The sequence below is a fragment of the Onychomys torridus genome, chromosome 1, assembly GCF_903995425.1.
Source record: "Onychomys torridus chromosome 1, mOncTor1.1, whole genome shotgun sequence".
Taxonomy (NCBI): Eukaryota; Metazoa; Chordata; class Mammalia; order Rodentia; family Cricetidae; genus Onychomys; species Onychomys torridus.
In genome coordinates this window covers 44221792-44245288 of record NC_050443.1, presented here as the reverse complement: position 1 = coordinate 44245288, position 23497 = coordinate 44221792, and the positions used below count along the sequence as shown (strand labels likewise).

The following is a 23497-nucleotide window of genomic DNA, read 5'->3' as shown; positions in this document are numbered from 1 at the left end:
GTTGCTAAGAGATACTCATCCCTTTCAGAAAGTCTGGCCAGATCAGATGAGGAACATTACTTACTACTGGTACAGGCAGTGTTTCTCAACACAGCAGCTGGGACTCCCCATTTTTCCCCTCCTTTGTCCCCCAAAGGGCTGCCAAGTTGAGGAGGGACCTTAGGGAACTTGGCCCACCCACCCGTTCCTGTCTCCAGCCACTAAGCCTGGCCAGGGAGCAGAGCAGTCAGCTCTTCTGAGCAACATGAAGCAGGCTGTGGGTACACAGAAACCACATGTTCACACCACACTGGCCCCTCTCACTTTCGCTGTTCTAACACTACACAGAAGCTGCATTTCTCACAAAAGGCAATGGCTATGCTTCAACACACCGACTGTTTGGAGCAAGCCCCAATGGGCGCTCCACCTTGTCTAGCGCAATGAGACTAAGCTGAGGGGCTGGGGCCTTTTATTTGTCCAGGACAGCAAGTGTGCGGTCTGGGTCTAGGCCCCAGGCTCTTCTGCATGGCATATTCATCATTAGATTGGAGGAGGGAGAAGTAACTTGGCAATAAAGGAGATAGAGTCTGCTGTCTCGCTTCGAGAGCACATAACCACTACCCTGTTTGGGAGGGTTCCCTCTATGACAACAAACTACTCCATTTCTCAATTTGCCTTATTTATTTATTTTTCCGTCTGGTGGAGAGCATGAGGAAGATGAGAGATTTGCATAGCCAGTTTTGAAGGTTTCTAGTTGGCTGTTTTAGCATCACAGTAGGAGGAAGGCAAACATGACATTCCGTCTCCTGTGTTTATTATGCACTGGGCTTCTGAACACTGAAACATTAGTCGAGTGATTTGAGGGATGAGCTAGAGTAACCCACTCTGTCAGAAGCAGAGGCTTCCGTGACCTACAGCTTTGGGGAATGAAACAGCTATTCAGGTGATGTGTTCAAAAGAAACCAGCCCCCAAAAGCTGCCACAAATCCTCTCAGTGAGAGATTTTTTTTTTTTTTTTTTTTTGAGAATCACTTTTTTTTTTTTTTTTTTTCTGAGTAACAAAATAAACCCCAGTACTATCAGGGACATGACTATTAGTTATTACCACACATTTAAAGCATCTTGTTCAACACGAAAATAAAACTTTGAAAAACTTCTTAAAGAGTCTATTTAATAAATAATTTTGATTTAAGGAACCACTTTATGCAAAACTTGAATACATTACTGAAAACTCCACAGGCGGTGGAATAATTAAAAACAAAAAGGAATCACTCACAGGAGATACTCAGTTATTTTATTATCATTTTCCAAACATGTAAAAAAAATGCCCTCCCCATCTTTTGAAAATTTTTATTTTCATTTTATTTTATTTTATTTTTTTGCCTTTGCTGCTCTGGATGTCACGGGATGAAGCATCCTTTCAGGAGGAGAGGCTGGCTCCAGTGAAGGTGTGACCCATTTCCTGCACTTTCTGAGGATAAGCAGGTGCCTTCTCCTGTTTTAGGGGTTTGGGGGCGGGGCTAGTCTAAAGCTCTCACAGGTATGAAAGTATTGTTTCGTTAGCGAGGATTTTACCCATCTTCTTCATATTTCCTGGAAGCAAGCTCTCGCTCTTTAGTGAAGCAGGCTAGCTCCTCAGTGTCCTTGGCCAAGAACAGTGGTCTGCAGAGGTAATCTTGGAAGGAGGCTGCATATTGCTGCTCAAAACAGGGTAGCTAAGGACACATTATTATTTTTTAAATTTTCCTCAAGAAATGTAGGAGGCACCAGAAAGGAGACTGCTCAGAGACTGGGCTGCTCCCTCAATGTGGCATGGAGGCAGGAGCAGGACCACCTGCCCTATGAAGGGTCTCCACCAGCAGAGAGCCCTTTAACCTGGGGGAACCCTGGCAGATGCAGGTGGGTAGGTGTGATTTCCTTCCCTCCCGGCCTCTCTCAGCCCCTACCCTATGGAAGGAGGCCAGGCTGGGTTCAAAGCAGCCCGATGGGGGCTGGCACAGTGACCAAGGGGTCAATCCTGTCCCCTCCTCTGGGGCACGGATGTGATATCACCTCCTAAGGGGCCCTCCAGCGACAGTTCACTGTACATATGTCTTCAAAGGAGACACGAGCAGCCTGTCACGCTGGCTCATAGGTGGGCCCATCCGATCGTGAGTTCAGGACCCTGCTTTTTTGCACCCCCAAGTGTCTCTGGGAAGCTCCTGTCACCGGAGCTGCCCGACACTGGGAGCGATCGCTACACCTCACCGTGCCCTGAGAGGTAGGTTGTCCGGTGCCCATTCTGTGGTCGCCCGCGGCTTGGATGGCAGTGTGAATGTTGCTCGAGCCGGGGGCAGGGGGCTGTGGGAGGAGGGTTTGCTTATGAGATGGAGCTGGGGAGTCCTAAGGGGCCAGCGTCAGCGGGTAGCGAGGTGCCTGCTGGAGGTCTCCAGGGACCCAGGTGGGAAGCAGGTGGGAGCTCCGGAGGAGGCTCCACCTCAGGCTGGGCTGCGCGTTTGCTTCTAAACCCTGCGTGCTACCAACTGCACGCAAGTGACCGCTACTCGGAAGAGGTCAGTCCCTAGGTTAGGGGGGAAAAAGCATGTAAAACACTCCCTTCTAAAAACAAAGGGCTGCGATTTTCTTTATTTCTCGTATAGAGGAACAAAAATACTCTTGCAATGGCTATTGAGTTTCCACAGGTACGAGGCAGATGCTAGGCTAGCACACCCACTTCCAACAGTATGACTTGTTTCCTATCCGTCTACTACCTGAGTGGCATCAGTGTAGGTTCAGGCACCATTAGGAACGTTTGACCAAACACGTACACGGCACTGACCGAGGAGGCGCCGGCCCTTCGGCTGACCAGAGCAAGTAAAAAAAGACCCACAGGATGGAAAAAAAGCAGTCCCGGGCGGCTCAGGGCCGCGCAGCGCGCGCCTCGCGCCGCCGCCGCAGCTCCTCGCGGTAGCAGTAGGAGCAGAAGTGCTCGGTCTCGGCGCGCCCGTAGAACGCGCAGTTCTCTCGCTGGCAGCGCCGCTGCGCTGGCCCGGGCCCTCCGCGGCCGCACTCAGCGTTCGAGCGCGGGGCCGGCGCGTCGGCGTCGGCGAACTCCAGCCCGTCGCGGGCCGCGCCAAAGCCGTTGCTGTAGGTCTGCGACTTGTGCTCCGCGGGCCCCGGGGAGTCGGCTCCGCCGGGAGCCAGCGATTCCACCGTGTTGACCGTGCGCAGCGCGGCGCGCGCCGGGCTGTAGCTCTGCGACCACAGCGAGCGGTTCTGCTGCGGGTAGGTGGCGCACGGTCGCAGCGCGCCCACGGCCGGCGCGCAAGCCTCGTCCCGGGCCGCCGCCTGCACGTGGATGACGCTTTGGCGTGCGGGCGCGGGAGGGCTGCGACCTGGGGCCGATCCTCCCGTGCCGGTCCCCGAGCGGCGCGCGCCGCCGCCGGGCCCCGGGGACGCAGCACCGCCCGCCGCCCGTGTCGCCCGCGCGTTCGCGCCAGTTCCCGGGCTCGGCCGCTCCTTGAGCTTGAGCACCAGCTGCGTGGGCGGCGCAGCTGGCGGGCCCGGCGAGGCGCGCTCTGGGCCGGGCGTCCCCTCCGCCTCGGGCCTGCGCGCCGGTCGCTTGGCCGTGGCCGTGGCCGTGGCCGCGGCGGCCGCAGCGTCCCGGCGCCGCTGCTCCTGTTCCGCGCTGAAGCGCTCTTGCGCGCTGCTCAGGTAGTAGCCGATCATCTCCTCGTGGAACTGGTGCCGGTGACTGGTGAGCAGCAGGCCGGCGAAGATGAACTTGCGCTCGCCCTGCATGGCGGCGCGCAGGATGTTGAGGCTCAGCTTCACGTCCGTGCTGTACTTCCAGGCGTCGCCCCTTGGCCCGCTGCCCTTGTCGGCCGGCGACGCTCCCGCCGCCTTGTCCGTAGGCGACGGCGTGGTCTTCTCCGACGGCGAGGTGCTAGCTGACGCTCCCGATTCCTCTTTACTGCCTTTGCGCGACTTGGACTTCTTCTCTTTGCTGCGTTCGGCGCTGTCGCCGTTCTTGCCATTGGCAGAGTTGGCACGACCCATCTTACCGTGCACCAGGCCGCCCAGCCCGCCCATGTTTTTCTTCAGTTTGATGCCCAGCGTCTTGCTGAAGTTGCCCAGCTTGTTGGCCACGGAGTCGGCGCGCGTCTTGTCCTTGTCCTTGCGCTGTTTCTCCTTCTCCTTGTCCTTACCGTTCTTGCCATTATTGCTGTTGGAATTGCTGCACACAGAATCACGGTCCGAGTCCAGCGATTCGGCCAGGGAGTGCACATCCTCCCCTGCTGAGGCCGTTGGAGACTCTGGCTGTGCAAGAGGAGCCTGTGGGGAGGCAAGGCAGGAAAGACAGGTGGTTATAGAAGAGCTGTCCCCGTGTAGACCTCAAGAACACAGGTGGAGCCGAGACCAGGACACTGGTGTTTCTTTTTGAGGTCTCTGTGGGGGTGGGGTCTAGAGAGGGACGGAGGTGTTTATGGAATAGGTATCTTGCACAGTGTTCTGATCTGTTGCAAGGGTGGAAGACAGGCTTGCAGTGTTGGCAGAGTGATCTGGGAGGGACCTCATAACTTCGGTGCCATCCTTTTAGGGAAGATGCACGAACTTTATCTCGGAATTCCTAGATACCTGGCAGTATAGAACCCGGAGTGGATGAGTAGAGTCAGAGTACCCACAACCCAACTGCTGTGGAGTTCCAGAGCCTCAGTATATTTTATAGAGAGTCACCAGGCCCACATTCTGGCTTCCCTCCCTGGCCAGGCTATTGGCACCACTAGAAACAGGTTTCAGGTCTCTGGGTAATGATAGAGGTCAGCAGGGGAAACAGCATCTCTCCCACACAGACGCTTCACGTACTTACTCTAAGCACGGGCTAGACACCTTGCCGAAACCCCGTTCTTTGTCTGGGGCCCATTACTCCCTTTATCCAGCCACGACAGGTTACGAGAAGGATGCTGGAAATGGTTTCCAGTGGGGGCGGGGTCTGGTGGGAAGACACCAGTGGAGGAATACCATGGTGAATAACTTAGATGACACTACCTGGGGGCCAGCCAGTGATGGGGAACAGACCGTGTAGAACATGGCTAGGCCAGTGTCTGGGGACAGGTGGCAAGCCTGAGAACGCAGTGGGAGAAGGGCATGGTGGATAGGCCATAGTTTCTCCCAAGAGGGGCCTTCCTGGTGAGGAGGGTCATTGGGAAGGCAGCATCCCTTATGTCAGCTTCTGCGTGTGTCAGAAACTAGCACATCAGTGCATGCCTGAACAGGCCTGTTGCTCCTCACTTTATTTTTGTCCTTCCCTCAAGCAGGTTCCAGAGGCATGACCCTCTGTGGTGCGGTCACTGAAGCAATGGCTGGCAGAACTGGACTATCCCCCCCCCACGGGGGAGGGGCAGAAATCCCTCCTTTCACTTAGGTTTGGAAAGAGTATGGGCTCTTAGGTTGGTGTGCCCGAGGCACTAAAGGGTAGAAGGCCCAAGGTTGAAACAGGGAAGGGAGCCCAGTAAGTGGAGCATAGCTGTGTGTCCTTCAGCAGTGGGGTTGTCTGTCTGCAACCAAGGCCTGGCCAAGCACCCTGCTCCATAGTAGGCTGCCCTACTATGTGCCCAGCTGGAAGGTTCTGGTGGATCTCGGGCTGCTGCCATTGCATACTATGTGGGTGCTAGAGAGAGCATCATCCTGGGGCACGCTGGTGCTAGAGAGAGCATCATTCTGGGGCACGCTGGCATCTTCCAGCATGGGAGAGGCAGGACTGACTGCCCCTGACTCGGGACACGGAGAGTCATAGCCACGTGGGGGCGCCCTACTCGGGTGATGTGCAGGTGAAGCGGAAGTGAGCACTCAAAAGAGTAGTGAGGAAGGCACCATTCAGCACGGTCTCCTTTCAGTACTTAGAGCCCGCTGGATGCTTAAGTAAACGGATGTCAAAGAGGACCAATTATTTACAAGCAATTTCCACAAATCCCTTTCCTTGGGAGTTCCCTCCAGAGATTATAAAAACATCAGTCACACACTTAAAACGAATCTCTCAGCATCTGCAAGCAGGGGCAGCCCAGTAGTTCCCCTAGGGCAGGTGGCCTCCCGCGAGGGATGGGTGGGCGGCTCTTTGCCTTCTGCCAGCTCCACCTGCGGCCACCTCCGCCTCGGGGAGGGGAGGGCGGTGCGCGGAGGACTCGTGCTGTCGGTTCCCCAGCTTTTCTAAGGATCCACACACAGTTATAATTAATTCCGCTCTGCCGCGGCACATCTTGTTCCGATCTCAGCAGAGATAGTTTTGTGTTATGACTTGCCTACGGTTTGTTTTGTGAGTGGGCGTGTTATTCCTCTCCTGCTGTGCAAAATAAGAGGGGGAAAACCTAACTGGGGTGCACACTTGCGAGTACACACACACACACACACACACACACACACACTCACACACACTCACACTAACAGGAAGTGTTTGGACCGGGAACTAGGTGGCTGGGCGGCGTCCCGGGGCATGAGTGGGTGGGGCCTCTGGGCGGCACAACTGCGCGTGGCCGCCTATGGACGTTCGGGAGGGAGGTGCATCATATCCCGCACCGCGCAGAGCGGCCACCCTACCCTCCACTACCCTCCACCCCGCCCCCGGTCACAGGGTTGGGGCTCCGTGCACGTGAAGCTCACCCGGGTCTCGGAGGGGATGCGGATCCACGTCACATTCATGTAGCTGTGTAGAAGGTTCAGCTTGGCTTCTAGGGATAGGATGAGGCTGACAAAAGAACACGGTGTGAAAGAAAGCTCCGGAGGTGGCCCCAGGTCATTGGCCTGCGCGCGCAATCCTCTCTCTGCCCTCTAGCCCTCCCTCCCCAGCCCCGCCAGGGGTCCCACCGCGGCGGCTCTCCCACGGGACGCTGGAGTGGGGACCCTACTGCAGGCTTACTGGGCTAGCCGGGCGTTGTCGTTATCGTCTTTCCCCCACTCCCAGCCCTTTCCCGGGTCCACGGCAAAGTGCAGGGGCAGCAGCTTGTGCTCCGAATCCGTCAGGGGGATGACGGCTGAAACAGAAGAGAGAGAGAGAGGCACGGTGGCAGGCAGCTCGCCAGCCTGCCAGGAGGCTGGGAGCCTCAGTAGAGCTCAGAGCTCCGGAAGGGAAACCCAAGGCTAGCTGTCCCCGTGACAGGCAGCCCCATGGAGACAGAAGGTAGACACAGAACTTCCGCACCGTGGGTTTCAAAATCGACCACATTAACAGTTTCCCACTATGTAGATGAAGAGCAGGTGGAGGCATCGCCTAGTCTGTCTAGCTCTCTTTCTGTTCGAGGGCAGCCCCCCTCCCCTCCCCGAGTCAGGATGGTAAGAAGCCATGACTGCTTCTGTTATTTCCGAGGAAAGACCCAGGCTGGTGAGGTGTACGGGAGGAGGCCGCTTTACAGCTTTGCCAGTGGCCCGCTCCCTGTCTCCATTTCATCTCAGGGAAGGGCAGAGTTTGCAAAGCCAGGAGAGGCGTGTGCTGAGTTCTACTGCAGCAAGACTGGGGGTGGGGTGGGGGCTGCAGATCCCCTAACCCTGCCTACAGGGAGCTCACCTGCGCAGGACACAGAAGCAGGCTGTCATACACACAGCATCTGGTGACAAGTTCTAGGGAAGGCAGTCCTGCAGAAGGCAGTGCTGGGCTAAAGGCTGTTTAAAAGGGAGTGGAGGGGGAGCCTTCTGTGGAGGTGGTGATTAGGTGGGGATCTGGCCTGCTGCTGCTCAGAGGAGTTGGTTCACCACAAAGCATATGGACAGAAGCACACCAGCTTCAGAGAGCGGAGGGGCTGAGGGTGGGTATCTACAGGTCTACTGAGATCTGAGAAGAGTTCCCAAGGGATCCCAGGTACCCAGAAAATAGAATCCTTAATGTCACATCTGCCTTTTCCTAAGGGTGTTGCCAGGAATAATGAACGGGAAGAAGTGGGGAGATGGTTTCCCAGTCCCACCTTCCAAATGAGTACCAGTCTGCTTAGTGTGACTCCATTTCGAATGCCCCACCCCTCTGGAGCCTCAGCACAGCGCAGAGGCCCAGCCCAGGGCCTTGGGCAGCTGCTTTGTTCCTTTGCTTGCCAGAGCCCATGATTCATACCAGCGGTGCCAGGGCAAGAACAAAAACACAAACAAAACAGAAAATCCAGGAGCCAATGCTGTCAAGTTTGAGAAACTGGATATGACTCAATGCTGCCCTCTAGTGTTGCTAAGGAGATTGCGAGTGCAAATTGTCCCCCCCCCACCCCCGACTTCCTTCCCACCTCTACCTTAAACAAATGCTGTGGCCAGGGATGGAGCAGTGCAGGCAGGGTCTGACAGGGGAGGGGGTAGTGGCATCTCAGCTTCTGTTTTGATGTGGCCTCCTTTCCCAGGGCTGAGCCCCAAAGTCTCCCTTGGGTGGTGGCCATAGATCAGCACACAAACATTGAGGCCTTAGCCTGGCTTCCCACCATTGTGTGGGAACAGCGGAGGTGCTCTGTACCAACACTGCTCCCCAGACTCCTAGGGCTCTGCACTCCTGCATGCAGAGGGCCAGCTAACCCAATGGTCTGAACAGGGATGGAGGACTACATTGTAAATATGCATCCCTTTGGATCTTGAAATCAAGGAATTCTGGAAAGATTGCTCTAGACAAAAATAATCTATCAGAATCAATTCCTGTGGGTATACTTTGGGCATTCTGGGTTTAGCTGGCTACCTCTTCATGGGGCGGAGTTGGTTGGAGAAACATCTGGCAACCGTGACTACACTTTCCATCCTCTTAGCATTGGGGAGGGGGTTGCATAGCTGAATACACAGGCTGTGAGTAAAGCACTGTGGTAAGTTCTGGGGACTATGGCCAGGACTAGGGGGCTTCTCCCTCTCCGCCCATGTCTCCTGTGAAGACAGTAAAACTGTGAGGCACCTGGAGCAGGCTCTTGGACCCCAGGAAGAACTGCCTGCTAATCAGAAGCCCTGTTACAGGGTTTGTTTACTTCGGAGCCCACCCTGTATGTTGTAAGCCACTATGGTTCTGTTTTGTTTCTGATAAATCACCTGAACTAGGCTATTCTTACTTTCCTGTTACAGGATACCTGGGACTCTTACCCTCAGCAGATCTGCTGGTCTGGGTTCCCCAGCCTGTCCACTCTGAGAGGGCAATTGGAGCACACCTCAAGATGCTACTAGGGCTGGCTACCTAGAGAGAGCCTGACTGCCTGTCAGCCCAGATCTTGAGGTGAAAGAGGGGTCCTGAGTGAGGGGCTGGGGACATACGGCTCAGCCTGTTTGAGGGCTGAGGGAAGGAACATCCAGGGACACCTCAAAAGCAGGGCCTTCCACCTCAGGAGCATCAATTGCACCTCATTCCTGTCACGTGTACACGGAAAATTCTTATTGAACATCTGCTTTACCCAGGAAGACGCATGGCGGTGTGGCAGGGCTCCCCCTGGTGGCAAATGTCCAGAATAGCAAGAGCTTTCAAAGTAGGCCCGAGAAGATTTATTTATTTGGCTTGTTTTGGAAAGAGCTCTCTCTTACTTTTAGCCTATAAGCCTACTGACGGTATTTCCAACTAGCCAATGAAGATTTGGGATGTTCATTTTATGAAACACAATGTGTACTTCTGTTTGAGATGTTTGCTGTTACAATGATAAAGCAGCAAATGCACAGCTTGTCTTTAGCCCACCCCTGAAATGACGTCAGGGCCGATATATGGGACTCAAATTTTAAGGAAAGAAAGATGCCTCTAAGGAAAGATGGAGACAACTAGGAGGGGTTGGCTCAGGCCCAGGAGGAGAATTTGCTAAAAGGGTTACTTAACACTCATGCAAGAAGACAAGCCAGTGACGTCATGCAGACCCTTCAGGCCTCCAGGGAAGAGAAGAACCCCAATGAGCTCTTATAGGCTCCTGTCTACAGGACAGCGTGGTGTTCACAAAAGAGATGGGGGTGGGGCTGGAGGAATGGCGCGGTTGGCAAACTCACTGCCATGCAAACATGGGGTTCAATACCCAGCACCTATGTAAAGGTTGGGTGCAGACATACATGTCCGGGGAGACAGAGACAGGAGGATATCCCTGGAGCTTGCTGGACAGCGACAGAACCAACTCAACAGGCTCCAGGTTCGGCAATAGACCACGTCTCAAGAAACAAGGTGCGGAGTGACTGAGGAAGACACGATATTGACCTTAGTTGTTTGCTGTGGATATCGCTCTATGTAAATAAAGTTCTGATTGGTCAATGGCCAGGGAGGAAGTATAGGCGGGACAAGAGAGAAAAGAATTCTGGGAAGCAGAAGACTGGAGAGAGACACCACCAGCCGCTGCCACCATGAGAAGCAACATGTAAAGACACTGGTAAGCCACAAGCCACGTGGCAAAGAATAGATTAACAAAAATGGGTTAATTTAATTTAAGATAAAAAAAGCAGATAACAAAAAGCCTGCCACGGCCATACAGTTTCTAAACAATGTAAGTTTCTGTATGCTTTCTTGGTTGGGTCTGAGCGACTATGGGACTGGCGGGTAAGAGAGATTTGTCCTGACTGGGCCAGGCAAGAAAACTCTAACTACAAATGGTGCCCAACGTGGGGCAAGAATTTCCACCTAAAACCTGAAAAAAAGATTCTAAAACGGAGCTAAAAACAGCTTGCTAGTTGTCTCTCTCAAGTTAGCGGCAGCCTGCCGGTTTCAGCTACTATGGCGGGTTCCTGGCATGTGCGTCTGACCTGCAGTATGGCTGGAATGAGGAATCTATAAGCGACACTTTACTCTGCTTCATGGTGGATTTAGCCTTTGCTAGTTACAAAAAAAAAAAAAAAAAAAAAAAAAAAAAAGATTTCTGGGCTATGCGCTGCTTTGATAGAACTGCTTCTGATAGTTGATAGTACACATGGCTCCAGACCCAGAGCTGGCAGTAACCTGTATCACCGCCATGTTGGGAAGCTGAGGTGGGTGGAGCCAGCAGCCACAGCAGCATTTCAGTCTTACAAACATGGATATTACACAGAGAATCTGGTTTATGTTGTCTTTGGGATTTTTAACTGCAAAAAAAGATTTGATCATAAAAGCTGTTGAGTTAAAGAAATATGTAAATTTTAAAGGTACCTTGACTTCAAAATTTGGATATAAGGATATGTTGCTTTGGAAAGGAGTCTCTGCTTTTGTTTCCACAGAAAGCCAGAGGCTTTGGATTTGTTCCAGATTAAGATACATCAGGTTTGATCAGCCAAGACCACCTGAAAGGTCTCCGATGACACCATGGCCCAGATGATCTGACATCCAGAATGGTTTCAAGGCAACTGGCTCAGAGGTTCACCCTAATGGACTACTCTATAATCCTAAAATTTTCTTTGTATCCCCATAAGATACAGCGCCCCCCTCCAGCAAAAAGTAGTAAGAGAAACTACGCCCACATTCCCAAAATTATCAAGCTGGCTTTGGAGATGGAATTGGCTCACTCCTTCTCTAAACCCAGACATATTGCTAAAAAAAAAGGTTAAGAGATTCTTATGTCCCAAATCAAAAGAGCCCTCTGGTGTGGGACAGAGAAAAACCAATATTTTTCTTTAAAGCAGGTTGATTATAAATGAGATCTCTTTCTAAAGAAGAAAGGCGAATATGATATAGACATAATAGGATGAATGGGTAGATTAGGGAACTTACTTCTAAAGAACAACAACTTGTTTAAAATATTTTACATTGGTATAGATTTTAGTCTATTGATACAAACTTAAAGTTAATTTTGTTATACTATGTGTATATTTCTACTCTTGTTTAAGATATTATGTTTATACAGCTCATTTAAAATTATAATAGATAATTAAAAATAGATTAATAATTAATCATCTAGGATAATCAGACTTGTAGCCATGTTAATTAAGTCTTCTAGATATACACAGAGATATTTCAGATAGATAGGTAATCTTCAAATACTTCAAAGACCTTCAAAATATGGCATTTAAAATATTTTTAAAATTTAGACTTTCTGGACAATGAGACATGTCTGCTCCTGGCAACACCGATTTACTTCAGAGACAATGATGGGCATTAAAGACACTTCATATCTTATCTTCACCTTGGCAAAAATAGCCAATTGGGCAAGAAACTGTTCTTGCCTGGACTGCTTGATCGACTGGACATGCAGGACCCATAGAAAGGTGACCAGTAAACTTTACTTGACAAAATGGTCCCTCAGGTTCCTGCTTCACAGAGGAAAATGCCAAACATTCTACAGGACACTGAGAAAAATGACCAAGAGACTCTAGACCTGTGGGCTAAAGACAAATGCCCCAACTTTACAAAGGAACATTAGGTGACTGTCCAGGCTGCCAGCTGTCTCTGTCTACTCTTACAAGACTCCTAAAAAATGCTTACATCCTTCTCCCAGTTCTCAGGTAATATTATATCCTTCTGAGGTCTTTGATATGGTTAAAGACTAGATAGTTATAATTTTCTCAGTTATGATAAAAGATAAGTTAGATATAAAACCTTAGACTCACAAATATAAGATAGATAGAATATCTTCTTTAATATCGTAACTGTAATTATTGCTTGATAATTGTTTTGTTATATGTAATTTTACTATGTAAAAATTAAAACCTTCCTTAAAAAAAAAAAGAAAAGGGGAAGTGCTGTGGATATCGCTCTATGTAAATAAAGTTCTGATTGGTCAATGGCCAGGCAGGAAGTATAGGCGGGACAAGAGAGAAAAGAATTCTGGGAAACAGAAGACTGGAAAGAGACACCACCAGCCGCTGCCACCATGAGAAACAACATGTAAAGACACTGGTAAGCCACAAGCCACGTGGCAAAGAATAGATTAACAAAAATGGGTTAATTTAATTTAAGATAAAAAAAAACAGATAACAAAAAGCCTGCCACGGCCATACAGTTTCTAAACAATGTAAGTTTCTGTATGCTTTCTTGGTTGGGTCTGAGCGACTATGGGACTGGCGGATAAGAGAGATTTGTCCTGACTGGGCCAGGCAAGAAAACTCTAACTACAGTTGTTTATATGCCAGAGTACACAGGTGCCCCCTGGCACTCCCCCTATGGATGATGGACAGAAATTCCCTGAAGGCGTTCTCTGCTCTCCTCTCCACTAAGCAGCAGGAGTGCAAGCTGCAGAGCTCAGGCCCACCAAGTCGGGGTGCGCCGAGGACAGTGTTCTCTGGTACTGTACTTAAACAGGTGTCTTATTCAAGTACTATGTCTCTGTTCCCCAGGAGGGGGTGACCTCCCTCGTGGGTCCTGACAGATTCCAACATGCATACTAAAGACAAACAGGATGTGCCTGTTTCCAGGAATGAAGTGACTTCCCCAGTCTTAGGAAAATGACTGACTTCCAGTGAGGAAGAAGTCACGAACCCTTGCATGTGCTGACAAGGCACCAAGTTGAACAAACAGGATTCTATGACAGCTGTGCAGGCACGGAGCTGTTTGGCTTTGTTTGACAAGCCTTTATGCCTCCTGCATGTGGCGGGGCTGTTTTACTAGATATAGAGTTCGAGACCGCCCGCTTTTCGTTCTGTCTTTAAAGACACCACTCTGTTACCTTTTGCCTTGCCTGTTTTGTGAAAGCCATGATACTAGAGACAATGATAAAGGGGGTAAGTCTCTGAAACGACGCAGCACCACTACATGTATGCATGCTTCTCACATCACTTCACAGCACTAAAGCAAGTGCAGCCTGCTCTCCTTTATCAGTATGCCTGAAACCACAGGAGGTACCAACTTACACAACAGAGGTGCTGCGACTCTTGGACATTGAGTAAGATAACTGTTAAAGACTGAGAGAAAAGAAGGGCACCACACAGGATTTGGTGTCTGATTTTAGAGGAGAGAAGAGATTGTTTCAAAGGGAAAATCTAGAAATGTAACATCAGACAAGACAAAACACAACCCACACCGAACTACAATGGAGATGGGGGACAGCTTCAAGTACAGAATCTGAAGCTCAGGACGGATCAGTCAGAATCAGCCAGGCTGTAGTACCAAGTGGAAAAGGCTGGGCAGGAGGCACAACACCCAAGAGCTGCAGGTCAGTAACCGGCCAGCTGAAGGTCTGCGTCAGTGTCTCTCCGAGGAGTGAGAGGGAGGGAGGGAGGGGAAATATCACACACACACACACACACACACACACACACACACACACACACCAGACAGACAGAATCACCACAGGTCAGGGAAGCCACCAGAGCGTCACTAGGGAAATGCTAACAGGGACGCAACATCCAGAACATCCCTCCCCACAGGATACAGAGCTACTGAAAGCTGAGGCAAAGAAGGAGGACAAGTTAGATACAGAGGAAGGAAGGTAAGAAGTGGAGCACACGGTTCAAGGTAAACAGATAAGGCAGAAGATAACAGGTGGCATCTTTAAAGGGATGAAAGAAAAAAAAACCCTGCCAATTCTGCCTCTAGCAGAGAGCTCTGACACATAAGGCGATTCAAAGGCTTCCTCAAACCCAAAGGAGCCGGTTCACTGCCTGCTGGTCTGCACTGGAGAGTGTCAAAATCTCGAAAAGGAGATGGACGGGGACACCAGCAGTGACCTGACTTTACCTAGAGTGATGGGAATGAAATTCCCCTTTCTCTCCTTTATAGTACTTCTGAGATAACCAGATCTTGACAGCCAAGCGAGCAGTGCCTTGTCCACGGAAGTAAGGCATGCATTGACTGTGAGGCTCTCCTTAACGATTCTATCTGCAAACCCCAGGTCAACTGCTAAACCAAGCACTAGAAGGTAAATAACCTGGACAAATAGAGTCTCTAAGTACCACAGTTAGTCCAAGATAGGGCGACAGATGAAAACCAAAAAAATACAGGGAACAAGGAGAAAAGATTTAGCAAAGATGGTGGGTTTTCACTGATCCACATTGTTCATGAGGTTAAGTGCAAACAGTCAACACTGTCAAAAGACAGAATTGTTAGATTGGGGTTAAAGCTAAGCAAGTCTCAAGTCTGCACTACCTACAACAATTAAGTTATGAATCTGAAGACATAGGTAGTTTAAAAGACACTCTCTGATACAAAGAGCTAGGGGGAGCCACCTAATGTCAGACAAGGAAGAGTTAAGAAAAATGGTTACAAAGAAGAGGACCATTTACATAATGATAAAGGTACCAGTTCTCCAAACAGACAGGCATATGTAAGCTCCTAACTAAGCTGTTTCCAGGTGCACACAGCAAATGCACTAGCCACATTACTCATATCTCATGGCCCCAGTGGATGCTGGAACAATGGTTCTCACCCTCTCACATACTGTATTTTTTCCTAGATGAACAACCAATGATGGAGGGTTTATTTTGTTTTTGTTTTTGTTTTTGTTTTTGTTTTTTTCCCCCGACAGGGTTTCTCTGTAGCTTTGGAGGCTGTCCTGGAACTTGCTTTGTAGACCAGGCTGGCCTGAAACTCACAGAGCTCCTCCTGCCTCTGCCTCCCGAGTGCTGGGATTGCAGGTGTGCACCACCACTGCCCGGCTGGAGTTTAATTTATAAATTAATCACAGTAAGAAATCCACAGCAATAACTAATGAAACAGAACAGTATAAAATATACTGAAATGAAAGCAATGTGAATGTGGGCTCTGTCGATTTCTGGAATTTTCCATTTAGTATTTCCAGACTATAGCTGAGGGAGGGTGCTGGGACCAGGAGAAAGTGAGAAAGGAGAAAGGACAAGCCTGGTTTCACTGTCACCCAGCCACCCTTGTCTCAGTAGCTGACAGAGTCTGCCCATCTATTGGTTGCTGCTGTACTCGAAGCCCCACAGGCCCAGAAGCCCAACATACAGCCCAGAGGACGCCAGCAGCTGTCACCTACATGGAATGAACTGGCTGTGGGCTTAGAAATGTAGGAAAACAGGAGAATGCCCAGCTACCAGCCTCCCCTTCAGGTCCTGCCCGTTCTCTCCTGAGCAAGCTATCAGGCACAGGCTCATACCAGGCTTCCTGAAAGGTCTGTGCTGTGGCTCTCTGAAGACCCTGCTTGCCACTTTGCAGGTGTGTGGTGGGTGAACCATTTAGCCAGCATATTCAGCTGAGGCCTGCACTGGGCATGTGCATGTACAGTGGCGCCACCTGCTTTTACCTCAGCTACGAGCTTAGGACTGTCTTTAGGTTGCCACCCGCTTCACCTGAGGGACTCTTCAGCAACACAGGCCTTTTCATTCCTGTATGGTTTCCAGTGCCACTAGCTTGAGCTGCTGTGACAGAACTCTGTAGACTAAGGTGGCCTGTTAGCAACTGAAATGTTTTCCCTCTCAGTCCTGGGGGCTAGAAATCCAAGGTCGAGATGTAGGCAGACTGTCTCTCAATGGCTTGCTCCTGGTATGCAACCCAGCATGCACCCTATAGCCATTAAATTCGTCCATAGTCCCTGGCTTTCTTTTAATCTTTTGTGGTTTGTTGGCCAAGAGTCAGGTGTGCCAAACGTGACAGCCTGGGCTGTAAACTAAACGTCCAGGTGTCCTCACCCTACTCCTCCTCCTCCTCCTCTTCCTCTCTCAGGTGTTGGTGGAGTGTGGAGAGGTGAGGAAGCCAGGAGGAAAAGAGCAGATGACGTTCTTAATGACTGGACACAGCCATATCAAGGACCAGTGCCTCAGACCCATGGGAAATTAACAAAACTATCCTTAGGTTAGGCTTGGAATGGCAACGCCCTTTTCTGGCTCAAGTACTGATCTTTACAAATGACTGGTCAGTGTGTGCAAGTACAAATGTTTATGAGGAACTGAGCAGTGTGTGCAAAAGTGAGCAAATGCAGCTTCCTCCTCCCTCATGCTTACAGCTGAGACTGCTGGCCTACAGACACCTCCTATGGAGACTAGTTAGCTCCTCGATCCATGCTGTACATAACCATGCGCAGAGGTTCCAGTTATAGTTGATATGTAGTTGATATGGCTCCATCAAAGCGCACACGGCCAACCTGGCCCCAGCTTTTCTGAGTATGCATCTGTCATTTCTTAAGCGTCCGTAGTCAGGTTAAAATGCCGAGCCATGCAGGGCATGGTGGTGGTGTGCCTCGAGGACTGCACTGCTCGGTGTGCATGTTCTGGGATACAAAGAGGCCCAGCAGCTCACCTCCTCCGCCCACAGCTCTCCATGGCAACTGGGAAAGTAAGGATGCCGCCGCCCAAAGGAAGGGGCATAAGGGACAGCACTGGCAGCGTGCTTTAGGTACACCCTGGCTTCTGAAGCCTCTTTCCATCATGGACCCTTGTCCAATAACACTGCTCTTATGTATTTGCTGCGTTACTATGCATACACAGGCCAGGCTGATGGCTAGATGATAAAGAAAGGAATCTGAGTGAGAATCAGTTTGGTTTATAATATGAACAAAATCATATTATAAAATTTCATTTAACAAATATTTAATGATTCTCATACGTGAGGACAAATAGCCACTAGGAAAGAGTTGGTTTTATTGGTTGGTGACCACTGCTTTAGGACAAAACACAGCTTACTGTTGAAGGTCCTGAAAGTTGCACCATGTGATCGGGGCTGGAGGTGCAGCTCAGTGGTAGAACACTAGGCCCTGAGTTTGGGTCCCATTGTCATAAAAACATCCTAATTTATTTGGCCCAGGGAATACTAATACACATTAATGTTTGTTTTCATTATGGGGTATACATCAAATGAGATGACAAGCTGCTTCTGTACTTAGTGGCTCCCCCAGATCTCTGGATGCCTCATTTTTATAAATGTGTGTTGCATCCAAGAGACAAAGTTGTAGTTGCTCTTGGTGAAATTCTTCTTTGGTTGTGTTGACTTTTTGTTGCAATAAACAAATTGTAAACCTGATGGTCTGCAGGCCTTCTCCCAGGGTCTGAAGTTGCCCCTTGCTGACCTGAGCTCCCCCTGTCTCTTACCTGACCCCCCTGGAAGGCCACCAGGACACTCTAGGGCTTCTTGACTTCAGTGTACCCCAGCTGTTTGTATTCAAGTGAAGTTATGTCTGACGGTCACCTCACATACTGTCCCACAGTAGCCTTGTGAGACAGTGTGCCCTGGATCCCCCTCTCTAACACTGAAGGCTTCTGCATCCCCAGGTCAAAGTGCTGTGTGAGTCCATGCAAGTGCTGACTGAGACCCCACTTCCTGTGGTCTCTCTCTAGTGCTTGCACACTACACACTACACAGTCCCTGGATAGCTGCCTTTGTAGGCCAACTCTCCCCTTTCAGAAGCCACAGCATCCACCCTACCCATCTGTCACTACAGTGCTTTGTGACTGTGGCCATTCCCTGGAGATGGTCTCTCCTTCCTCCTCTGTGAAGGCAGTGGAGGCTAAGCAGTCACCCCTGGAAAGGACCCAGAAACCCACCTGTGCATGGGAAGAACATGCAGTGAGATCCACCAGAGCCTGTGCACCCGGCCCTGTGGGGAGGAACCTGCTGTCCTAGCCTGGAGCCATCATGTGGGCACCCTCTGCACCCAGACAGGCTGCAGTGAGTCAGGATAAGGCTGCATGAGTTTTATCGGGCACTCTGTCTGCAATTGGTTGGTATTTTGGGAAATCTTGTCATCAAATGCAGACTCTTAGATGTTGGAGACCATCACTCAGGACATATATAACCCTCCATCTGTGAGGGAGGCACTCTGACATGCCAATGCCACATAGGGTCTGAGCACCCACAGACTGCACTGCACATTAGCTTATCACACATCAGTGCTATTTGATTAAATAGCCTATGTTGGTTGGCTTTTTTGTCAACTTGGCACAAGCTAGGGTCATATGGGAAGAGATTTCTCAGTTGAGAAAATGCCCCATTAGTCTGGCCTGCAGACAAGCCTTTGGGACATTGTCTTGACTACTAATTGATGTGGGAGGACGGGAGGGCCCGGTCCACAGACCATGCTACTCCTGGCAGGTGTTCCTAGGTGGTCTAAGAAAGCAGGCTGAGAAAGCCATGATGAGCAAGCCAGTAAGCAGCACTCCTCTATGGTCTCTGCTTCCGTTTCTGCCTCCAGGCTCTTGCCTTGAGTTCTGCTGTGACTTCCTTCAATGATGGATTATTACCATGATGTGTAGGTCAAAAAACAACAACAACAACAACAACAACAACAACAACAACAACAACAAACCCAACCAAACAACAACAGCAGCAAAAACCCAAACCAAACCAAACTTGAACCCAAGTGAACAAAAAATCCCTTTCCTCCACCATTTGGTTTTAGTATCTTTCACAGCATTAGAAAGCAAACAAGTCAGAAACTGGTCCCAGTATTATGGGGTATTGCTGTGGCAGACCTGACATGCTGTTCTGGGGAGGACCATGGGGATGTCTGGAACTCAGACCTTAATGGGTGGTTCTATGGGAATTTGGGAGGTAAGAGCGCTGTAAAAGAAATGCAGATGATGGAGGCCTGGCTTGTGAAGTTTCAAGGGAAGCAAAGACTCTATAAAGGCCATTCACGTGATATATTTGAATTAAGAATCTTTGGTCCGCTGTGGATGAAGAATCAGTTATGAATGATGGGACCAGAACCACTGAAACCTAAACTTTCCTGGGATCGATGTTTTTTAATTGGGCTGAGAAATCAGCTGCAATCAATAAGAGGCCAGCATTATTAATGATGGGAAGCTCACTGACTATTAGCTGCCTTTCACTTTTCCTTATGTTAGGGCGTTACATAGATTTTACTCCAAAACAGCGTGCAATACCGAGTAATTTCATTTCAGGACAACAGTAAGTCTATTGTACAGATGCCTCCTGACTTATGATGGGTCTGTGTTTTTGTAAGTCCATCAAAAGTTGAAAAAGCCATAAAGAGACATATCTATGATACCTATACACTGCCGTGCACCTTGACTTAACAACACAGCACACTACAGGATGCAGGCAGAGTTCTGCCTGATTGCAGGGCTGATAGGGAGCTATGCAGGATGCCACTCCAGCATCATGAGAGAGGCACATTGCATTTTAGCCCAAGAAAAGACAAAACTCAAAATCAGAGGTATGGTTTCTACTGAATGTGTCTCTTTGTTGTTATGAAGTTGAAAACTCCAAGTTGAAGCATTGTGGGTGGGCCTGCTGGTGATGACTTCCAAACCTCCTTCTGAGTCCTGTGTTTAGCGAACTACATGGCCCTCTGCTCCCTTGTCATGTGATTGTGTGTTTTCATAACTTAGCCACTTGCTCCGAAGCCATAATGAAATGCCCTGTGCTAGGCTCTCAGAGAGTTCCCCTTGGAGTCCATCTGAAGAGGAGAGGGAGTCCCATTGGAGCTTTGCCTATGGATACAGCAGCCTGCTTCCTGTAGCCTGATGAAGAACCAGGGACTAGAGTATTAGGAGGCCACAGGACCAGCATATACTCCTTGGAGAAAGTAGGTGGCCATCATCATTTGTGTGATCTATTAAGAAACTACGTGCATTCTATTTAAAAGGCCCTAGAAGGATTGGCAAAGGCCTTCTGCTCAGCCTGGTTGTGGCTGGACTTTCCTACCAGCTACAACTTTGGCTTCAAGTCTTCTTTCTCCTCTGTCACATGCCTGGGGAAGAGAGGAGGGTTTCTGATAATGGAGATAGCTGGAGGTGGCAGAAGCAGCTAGTAGGGGACAGAAGGCTCTTTCAGGGGACTGAGCACAGGGGAGGCCCTTGTATGAGGAGGTGAAGAAAGCTGTATGCATTGTTAAGCACCAGGAGACTGGATGCATGCAGTCACTGCTCAGGGAAAGGCGGAGAGGAGTGGGGTGGTGGGGGCTCCACTTACAGCCTAAAACACATTTTATTTCATTTTGAGGCTACTAGAGTGTCAGTCACATTTAAGAGGCCTGTGGTTACTACATTTAGTAGCTTTTATCATAGGGTGACTTGGGGGCTTGGGTCTTTAAGAATTTGCCAAGTATCACTTAAAAAAAATTGCCTTCAGCTGTGACAGGTGGCAGGAGCTGCATCTGGTGACTGGGGCACCAGGAAACACACGTACTGAGTGTGACAGGCCATCAGAATACAGCAGACACTGGCCAAGGAAGTTACTGTGGTGAACTCAATCAGAAACCTCTGGTTAATGAGGGCCCAGGAGTTCCTCCTTTTAGAAGGGATTTCAGCACTCCATGAGTTTGAAGGTTCTTACCTTCCAGGGGCCCACCTCCTGCATCGTTGACCTTCCAGAGCCACGCCTACAAGACTCAGGGGACCTTTCCTACAAGGGCTTGGCCAGCAGGACATATTGCTACCTGTTAGGCTGCTGGGCTTCCTTCCAGGGTCTGGGATGGGTAACACTACTTCACCCATCAACCCCAGGTCCTCTAGGTGTCGAGAATGGCTCTGGACCAGCTACACACACTCCTTGGGCAGGTGGCACGTGGCTTCCCGTCTCTTATAGTCAGGGCTTTCTGGGTGGCCATGGCTTATCTAGATGAGCTTGGGTGTTGGTCCACACTGACCGAAATACACTGGAGCAACGAAGCAACTTCTCATATGGTAAAAAGGTAACATAAAACCTGCTCACTGCACATAGGACGTATGTACCCAGAAGACCCCCTGGGGGACAGACAGCATCCTATACTTTGTCAAGGTAGAATGTGTCATGGTACACAGCTGAAGACCTCCCAGGGGTCCGGCTGGAGGAATGTAGGTCAGGCCACAGCCGCGGGAAACGGCGGAGGACTCACATGCGTTGGGGAGACAGGCGGTCACAAGCATGGTCCAGGAGGGAAAAATGGGTGTGGGGAAGGGACCAGGCCTGGTGAGAGAGAAAGATGGGGGAGGGAGCAGAGCAGAGCAGAGAGGAAGCAGAGAGTGGTGGGGGTCCACGTCCAGCTTTTTAAGGCAGGGATTGTGTGACCACACTTCGGGGATGTAGTCTCCAGCACCCGCTGATGATGTAAGACGCGAGACACAAAACTCCAAGCTGCACGTGTACAGGGTCCTAACAAAAGGGATGCTTCACACACATGAGGGGTGTGAAGTTTCTTCATATAGCTCAGAACAGTGCACAGTTTCATCTTGTGGATTGTTTGTTTCGGGGACTTTTCATGTAGTATTTTAAATCATGGTCAGCTATAATGAACTGCAGAAACTTCAGATGAAAGAGCTCCTGCCTTGCTATCCATCCCCTGTGCCAGCCGCACACTAACCTGGGGCAGCAGCTGCTGAGCCGCAGAACTGGCAGAAGAGCCCCTGTCCCCCGCTGAGCACGTTAACCCTAGGTCCTACAACCTGTCCTGCTGCGGGGACAAGTCAGTCCCAGGGACGTGGACTCGGCAACACCGCAGCATCCCTCCTTAGACTTCTCTCTACTTTTTAGGGAAGGGAGCCCCAGCAAGCCATGATTCAGGGAAGACGTGTGACAAGCATTCAGGACAGGAGTCTAATGGGAAGGGCAGGTAGACAAAGAGGGAGGGCTTGGAACTGGCCTGGGGGTTCGGTGTGACGCATGGACAAAGGTCGCACGGACAGAAGTGATAAGCTGCTATAGAATGCTAATGATCTAGCAGAGCAGGCCCACACATCCACTGCAGTGCAGAGCGACCCTGTGCTGTCCAGAGGGTCCTATCTGGAAACACTAAGCTGGCTGCTAGGCTCTCAGACAGATAGATAGTGGCTCGCTCCCTTAGTAATCAGCATGCCAGAGGTTCACAGCTGCTGTCTGTGGGTGCAGGCTCTACCTCATGGTCACTCACACCCTCTCCAGTTCAAGATTCAAGAGTAGAGGGTGCTTGTCTAGCAGTGGCCCCCAGCAGCTGACTCAGCGGCACAGTCCTCTGCTTCCCAGCCTCCTATGCACACACCTTTCTCTCCTGCAGCTAGGGTCTAAATGAGAGCCTCCCAGACAGCTTGAGGGCCTGGGGTCACCTGGCCTCCCAAGCCATGAGCTTAGCCAGTGCCCTACCCTAGTACCGCCTGGCTTGAAGGAAGCATGGCACTGCCTGAAAATACCTGTCATCCCTCTAAGATGAGGTTCTGGGGCTGGAGAGGTGACTCAGTGGTTAAGAACTCTTGCTGCTCTGGAAGGGGTCCCAGGTTGGTTCATTTCCCAATTCTATGTAGCTCTCAACTGTCTGTAACTCCAGTTCTGGGGAAACTGACACCCTCTTCTGGCCTCTAAGGGCACCAGGCAATCATGAGTTACACATACATACATGTAGGCATTTACAGCAGGCACATAAAATAAAAATAAATCTCTAAAAAATATGAGGTCTCCTGGAGTCACCATACCAGCCCCATCCCTGAGGCCAGGGAGCTCTCCTGTCCTGGTCCCTTTCCCTCACAGACCACCCTAGCACCAACTGGACATCTTCACAGTAAACAAACCTCAGCTCATAGTGACCTAGACTGGAAGTATTTGCCTTTGTAATGCCTTGCAGCCCAGAAGCATGCAGCCCTCCACCTGGGACTTCCAGGGTACCCTAGGACCAGTTTCTGGGTCCCTCTTGTTTGACTATGTAGTTGGGTCTAGGGTGGGAAGTGAGGGAGGATATCTAGAATCATCAAGTCTTGCCAGAAAGCAAAATGCTGACTAAGATACCTTTGTGTTGTCAGAGAGCATAGTCCAGATACAGAGGCATATGATGGGTATGCAGGAATGAGAGTGATGGACTGGAGGGGCCCAGGC

At 50.2% G+C, this 23497-nt stretch overlaps 1 protein-coding gene across 7 annotated transcripts in view; it reads right to left on the bottom strand.

Moving 5' to 3' along the window:
- Nucleotides 1-1353: 1353 nt before the first annotated feature.
- The window catches only part of Otud7a (OTU deubiquitinase 7A), a 314162-nt gene continuing 292018 nt past the window's right edge, over nucleotides 1354-23497 (bottom strand). For all 7 annotated transcript variants that reach the window (XM_036188083.1, XM_036188116.1, XM_036188073.1 and 4 more), the window contains 3 exons: nucleotides 6872-6986; nucleotides 6616-6700; nucleotides 1354-4293 (listed from right to left, as the gene is read on the bottom strand). In XM_036188083.1, coding sequence (XP_036043976.1) covers nucleotides 2878-4293; nucleotides 6616-6700; nucleotides 6872-6986 — 1616 coding nt within the window. In that variant the 3' untranslated portion in view covers nucleotides 1354-2877. The remainder of the gene's footprint in view (nucleotides 4294-6615; nucleotides 6701-6871; nucleotides 6987-23497) is intronic.